Raw genomic sequence first — 7042 nt, 5'->3', positions numbered from 1 at the left:
TGTCACGGGTACTCCGTTAATTGGATTCATTGTTACCCACTCGGTATCTTTGTTCATTTATTGACCCATCCGTCCAGCCACTCACTGGAAATTCATTATTTAATTCATTCAATCCGTAAAGTGTAAAACTGGTGTTTGCATACAGCGGGTGGCTAATGTTTAACAAAAAGTTATTGCAAATCAAAGAGCAGCAAACTATTCTTATTACTTTGTATTGGGGTAGAGAGATTATCACCTAATAAGTAATTGTATAAGGTAACAAAAAATTTCACTAAGTAGCAAACAGTATTTATATGGGGAAAATGTCACTCCCAATCTGCTAGATACCACGTGCTGAGTTTGTGTCCCCAAATTATCTAAGAATGAATTCCATAGGACAAAGAAGGTTAAGAATAGCAGAAATTTGCTTTTTTTTTTTTTTTTTTTTTGGAGTGATTTATTAAGAAAACATTCTTACCAGGCATGGTGGCACATGCCTGTAATCCCAGCACTCAGGAGGCTGAGGTAAGAGGATTGTTGCGAGTTTGAGACCAGCCTAGGCTTAAAGTGAGCTCAAGACCACCCTGAACTACATAGAGAGACTCGGTCTCAACAAGACGAAAATAAAGAAATGAGGAAAAAGCTCTTGAGGGACAGAAGGGATCTCAAATGGGTGCCCACCAAAGCCCTTTGTCAGGTGGAATTTATACAGCAAAGTACCCACAACGTGGGTCAGACTAAGATGAACCTACAGCACTACAAGCTTAACTAGTATTGATCCAATAGGGAAGCTAGTAGGGTAGTAAGAGTACGTGGAAAGATCAAAGGGATTCTCGGAAAGAGAGGGAAACAGGTTTAGATGTCTGGTCACTTAACTATGTGTCCAATACCTATCTGGCCTTAGGTAGTGCTAATTACAGTGTAATCTTAAATTGTCCTTTATCTCTAGGAAGGCTTGCAGTCCTGGCTGTTGCTTCTCTGTATTGAAGCCTGGCTCTGGTTAGATTCACCTCCAGCCACAGTTCTGTTGCCTTGTTTCTTTTCTTTTCTTTTCTTTTTTTTTTTTTTTCGGAACTAGGGATTGAACTCAGGCCCTTGCGCTTGCCAGGGAAGCACTTATTCCACTGAGCCATCTCCCCAGCCCCATCTTTTTGGTCTTTTTTGATCCAGCCACAGTTCTTTTCTTTCTTGCTTTTTTTTTTTTTTTCCTGCCAGAACCAGGGATTGAACTCAGGCCCTTGCGCCTGCCAGGGAAGCACTTATTCTACTGAGCCATCTCTCCAGCCCCTCAGCCACAGTTCTGAAGTCTCTATTTTTGGTGCTAGTATATGTAATTTAGCTGTCTATAATAATTTCACAGAGTAGTCCAGGCTGGACTGAACCTGCAATCTCCTGTCTCAGCTTCCTGAGTAGTTGGGATTACGAGTGTGCTCCAGTGTCCCTAGAGCAGAGAAAACAAAACAAAACTCCATTAAATGGAGGACTCTTTGCACCGAGGAGTTAGAAGGCAACTGGCAGGCTGGGGAACCCAGAGGTTCAAATCACTAACTCAGAGTTGGGTTTGATTTCAGTTTAAGAAATGCATTCTTTTTTTTTTTTTTTTTTTTTTTTTTTTGGTGGAACCGGGGATTGAACTCAGGCCCTTGCACTTGCCAGGGAAGTGCTTATTCCACTGAGCCATCTCCCCAGCCCCAAAGAGAAAGAGTCGGGACGGAGGCGCAAACCGGCGACCTCGCGCTCCACAGCCTGGCACCGAGACCGCCGCACTAGGTCGCCGCCTTGAGTTCAATTTAAATATGGTTTGCCAGTGGGAAGGGGAAAGCTGATAGCAGACTATTACATGATTGGTTACATGAAATATGAGAATTATGTCATACATTGTCAGGCAGGTTTGCACAGGAGCATTCTGGGAGGGAGGGCGTCTGAGAGGAGCAGGTAGAGTTGAAAGTGTCCTTGACTGGGTCAGTCTTCCTCCAAATATGATGGCGTTGAAGCAAGTTGGAGTCACTGTATTTATTTATTCATTTATTTTATTTATTTTTGCTGTACCAGGGATTGAACTTGGGACCTTGAGCTTGCCAGGCAGGCACATATGTCACTGAGCTATATGCCTGGCTCCTATTGTGGAGTTTTAAAACACAAGCCAGACACAGTCAGTTTTTTTTTTGTTTTTGTTTTTTTTTGTTTTTTAATAAAGTGGTATGAGCTTTATTGTTTTGTGATCCCAGGGAGCAAACTCAGCAGTGTTGTACCACTGAGCCACCCATCCCCCACCCCTTTTTTTGGAGACAGCATCTCACTAGGTGAGATTACAGTTGGGATTACAGGTGTGGGCCACTATTCCTGTTTTAAAATTTTAATCATACTCAGGAGATTGAGGCAGGTGCATTATGAAGTCAAGACCAGCCTGGACAACACAGCAGGTTCAAGCCCAGCATGGACTACAGAGTGAGACCTTCCATCTCAGAAGAAGGGATGCTAACTAGAGGATCAGAAGCTGCTGTTTCCAGTGCTTCCTCCTGTTCACAGATGAGGCTTGATCTGTCTTTCACGTTAGCAAGATGTGCTCTTCCACCTTCAAACGTTTTTTCGAGGCTGAAGCTCCAACTTCATTTTCATTTTCATGTAGAAAGTTACACATCATGTTGGTTCTGTAGGAGAAATCATTATCTTTCATCTGCAGCCATTCTACTCCTCCTGTGCTTTCTTCTCCTTCCTTCTTCTCTGTCAAGAGAGTTCTGGTCATGCTGAGTTTCTTCATTGTGTGGCATTTATATTTCAGCACTGTTTTACTGTTGCCTTCTGTATCATGTTCAACGTTTTCTTCGAATATAACATAGGTTCCAACAGTATCTTCATACTCCCCAGCAAAGACGTAGCTGTCCAACTGCATAATGGGCCTGGCAGTGTTAGTCCCCAAAATCTTGCATTTATTTTCACATTTTGAGAGAAAATCTGAATCAATAATTCCTGACAACTCCACCAGGACAAACTGCTCTGCCTCCTCCTCATCCTCATCATCTTCATCGTCCTCTTCCTCCTCCGCGTCTTCCTCCCTCTTCGCTGAGTCCTCCCGCCAGGGATCCTCGGTAGCCGACATGGGCCTGCGGGATCTGGGTCACTATTCACGCCCACCCGGAACCGCCATCTTTAGTACGGGCAGCAGCTCCTCCCAGACACAGTCAGTTTGACCTACACCTTGTTAAGGGGTAACATCTGGGCCTAGACAGGCAAGCCTAGCTAAATGACAGAAAGCATGGATATAGGTGCCATAATATGCCTACAAGTGTGATGTTTTGTGTGTGCCCAATCATACCTATTAGTTTCCCAATTAACTTTTAGCCTAGTTAAAACATATACACACAATTAATGCTCTGAATTATTTTATCTGGAAGAAATAAGGAGATGGGGGGACTACCTGCTTGCCCCCCCATCCCTCTGTTGGACAGGAGCTTTCTTTCCCTCAATAAGTATATTTTTCAATCCCCAGTTCTGCCAAAAAAAAAAAAAAAAAGGGTTAGGGAGATGGCTCAGTAGAATAAGTGCTTCCCTGGCAAGCACAAGGGCCTGAGTTCAATCCCCGGTTCTGCCAAAATAAATAAATAAATAAATAAATAAATTTTGCTCATAAAAAAAATAAGGAGATGGAGTGTTCTGGGCCAGTTTAACTCTAGGTTTTTTGTTTGTTCTTCTGGTTGCCTTGGTCTTTTATTTATCTATTTATTTTTTCTGGTACTGGGGATTGAACTCTGACCCTGCACTTGCCAGGCAAGTGCTTATTCTACTGACCTATCTCCCCGGTCCAGTCTTTTATTATTATTATTATTATTATTATTATTATTTTACTTAGGATATAGGTCAGGTTACTGTGCTATTCTGTATTATCTGTGATTTAAACTCATGGATTCATCTATTGATTCATTTATTCATCTTGTTTGGTTATAGTATATTTCTCACTTAGGTTTTTGTATTTTTCTTATTTTCGTTTATTTTTTTTTTTGGTGGAACCGGGGATTGAACTTAGACCCTTGCACTTGCCAGGGAAGCGCTTATTACTGAGTCATCTCCCCGGCCCTATATTTATTTATTTATGTATTTATTTTTGGTTCCGGGGATCGAACTCAAGGTTTTTCTTTATTTGATGAACTCCAGTTAACATTCGAGGTATACCTACTCCGTTCCTTAGATGCGGGAATCTGGACAGGATTCTAGAAATGAGATAATTTACAAAAAGCTCCTGGACACAACAACCAGAGGCTGAAAATTTGTACAACTAGCCCAACAGGGCCAGGGAGATGACTCAGTAGAATAAGCGCTTGCCTGGCAAGCGCAAGGGCCTGAGTTCAATGCCCGGTTCTGCAGAAAAAAACAAAAACAAAAACTCTCACACAATTATATAAACAGGAGTCTTATACAGTGGGGCACGTCTGTAATCCCGGCACACAGGAGCTTGAAGGAGGAGGATGGCCACCGGTTAGAGACCAGCCTGAAGTGCACTTCAAAACCCTGCCTCAAAACGACTTAAAAAAAAAAAAAAAAAAAGTAAGTAGGGGCGGGGATGTAGCTCAGTGGTACAAGCGCCTGCTTGACAACATAAAGTCCTGGGTTCGATTCCTGGTCGGTAAAAAAAAAAAAAAAAAAGGAAGGAAAGAAAGAGCTAAGAGGTTGCAATGGGAAATCAGTTCGTCGGCTCATTACTGTGTGAGCTACGAAAACGCTTAATTCGAGACTTTGAGGGTGGAGCTATGGGCTCCAACCACCTACGAGAGCCAATAAGGGCCCGGGAGGGGTGCGGCGCTTGCGCAGAGTGCGTGGGCGTTCGGGCTCCTCCTCGCGGTGTGGGCGGAGCTCCAGCACGCGTGCGCCCAGATAGCTTTGCGCACGCGCTCTCCCAGGATGCCCTGGGCGCGCGGGCGGCGGGCGCCGGAGTCCGCAGGCGAAGGGATTGGAGCCGGAGCTGATCTCGGCGAGGTGTTCACCGCGGCAGAGGCTGCTGGACGTGGGCAGGTGCAGCAAAGGCTCCGCTGTTGCAGACCGGTCCGCCATGAAGCCCCCAGCAGGTACCGGCCGCCCTCGCTGAGGTCCGCCTCCCGGACCCCGGCGTTCCCTGCGCCCGCGCGCCGACCGGGATAACAACTGGGGCCTAGGACCGGCGCTGAGGGACCCTTGGCGGGCGTTGGGAGGAGGACGGTGGCCGACCCCGCCTCTTCGCCTCCGGAGTGAATAAACCAACTTTTCCGGAGCTTCTCCATTGAGCAGACTTCATAGATTTCTCCCCCGTACGGGCGGGCGGGTCCTGGGGTGCACGCGGGTGGACTTTGGGGAAGGCTGTGATTTAAGAATCTGGTCCTTGCTCTTCCGGAGCCGGACGCAGACGGTCACCAAGTAAATAAAACCGAGTATGGTGGCGCCCACTTGTAATCCTAGCGCTCGGAGGCTGAGCCAAGAGGATTGCCAAGTTTGAGCCCACGCTGGGGCCACTTGTCGGGACTCTGGGGTTATCGCTCAGCGAGATGGCCTTGGACTCAGCCTTAGTTCCAGAGGCAGAGGAAACAGTAAACGAGGAGTTTAAGTAGGGATTGGTGGCTTGGAGCAAGTAAACACAGATGAGACAGCCCCAGGCACTTTGTTAGAGAGCTGGTCCTGGAGGATTTCTCAGAGGAGGTGGCTTTAGAGCCTGGATTTAGTTGCCAAGATCTTTCGGTGCATGGCTCAAGAAGGGAACAAGGCAAAGAGCCAGGACCTCACCCGGCTATTGTGTTGGGAGAGTAGAGATCATCTGGCTGGAGCAGAGCAGGCTGGGGGGCTTTAAGGGAGAGCAGAGGGACAGGTATTGGAAGGGAATCACCTTGCCCCGCGTCAGTATTCAGAAGCTCAGGTTGATGTATGGGTCCTTCCTAGCTTGTGTTTTTGGGTTTCCTCGCACCCCGCCTGTGCTCCCCCCAGTTCTCTTTTCAGCCAGTTGCAATGAGATGATAATTTTAGTAATGACAATAGTAATAATTAGAGTTATTCAGGCTTCAGGGAGGTGGAGATGTTGTGTGCTGTGTTTGCTGCTGGATTGTTAGCTCAAAAACCAGCACAGAGGCGGTAGTCACTAAGCAATTTACATGACAAGTGGAAATCCTAGAAGCCTCCTCCCAGAGAATTTTCAGACCAGTCCACTTCCCTTGGAGCTCCATGTTTCCCACAATGTGGAGCCCTTCTTGATCACAGGTTTCAATATGGGTTCCTGGCTCCCTTCTGCATCCTTCAACCCAACATGCTCAGTCCATGGGATATTTCCCTTAAGTTCTCAGCAGTGTCACCTTGCCTTACAATCTGCCTTATGTGGGGCTTCCCTCCCCCACCTTAGTGTATCAGAGGCTACCTCCGAAGAGTCGTGGCAATGTGGCCGGACATTTGTGGTTATCACAACTCAGGAATCTCCTGGAATGGAGCCAGTAGAGACTAGGGTTGCTGCCCAGCATCCTGCAGTGCCCAGGACACTCCACCCCGGGAAGGATGTGACCCCCATGTGTCCTGGTTCACAAGCTGAGAAACCCTGGTGTTCAATGCCTTACTCCACTGCATAAAGAGTAATTCAATTCTATGGTGCTGCCACGCCTCCTACGATGTTACATAGTAAGTGGCTTTTGTACTGTACCGCCTTTCTAAAATGTAGGGAATCTTGATTTTCAAGTCATCCCTGGCACATCTGGAGGAGAGATTACAGTGTGTCACAGCAGCCGCCCATTGAGACCTGTTCTCTCCTTCTATCGTGGTGCCCTCAGACAGTTGTGACCTTTTGCCCTACATTGCCCCCCCCCCTTCCAGGAGGGAATCTTGAGGTTTGCAGAGGTCTTGCAAGGTCAGCAGGCAGCAGGTGGTCAGATGGGGCTCCCACTTGCTCCTGTGAGCTCCCTGCTACTTGTGTAAAAGGGTACATCCAATTGGAAGCCCCCTTCCCAGGGTTTCTTCTGCCACTTGGAAGTGAAGTCGGGGCTGGTGAGATGGCTCAGTGGTCTGAAGCACCTACTTAGAGCAAACAAGCTTAGCAAAGCACAGGGACCACGGTCAATCC

The 7042-nt window shown here is 46.9% G+C and overlaps 1 protein-coding gene and 1 pseudogene across 2 annotated transcripts in view; one reads left to right on the top strand and one right to left on the bottom strand.

Moving 5' to 3' along the window:
* Positions 1-2361: 2361 nt before the first annotated feature.
* Positions 2362-3147, bottom strand: LOC101560603 (annotated as a pseudogene). The gene has a single exon (XR_192541.2). The product of XR_192541.2 is annotated as a general transcription factor 3C polypeptide 6 pseudogene (transcript).
* Positions 3148-4867: 1720 nt separating this feature from the next.
* The window catches only part of Thop1 (thimet oligopeptidase 1), an 18418-nt gene continuing 16243 nt past the window's right edge, over positions 4868-7042 (top strand). The window contains exon 1 of the mRNA XM_004632732.2: positions 4868-5039. Within this exon, the coding sequence (XP_004632789.1) occupies positions 5024-5039 (16 nt within the window). The 5' untranslated portion in view covers positions 4868-5023. The remainder of the gene's footprint in view (positions 5040-7042) is intronic.

This window comes from Octodon degus, unplaced genomic scaffold, assembly GCF_000260255.1.
Source record: "Octodon degus isolate 3935 unplaced genomic scaffold, OctDeg1.0 scaffold00050, whole genome shotgun sequence".
Taxonomy (NCBI): domain Eukaryota; kingdom Metazoa; phylum Chordata; class Mammalia; order Rodentia; family Octodontidae; genus Octodon; species Octodon degus.
Note: the sequence above shows the minus strand (reverse complement) of the source record. Positions and strands in the feature narration are given on the sequence as shown.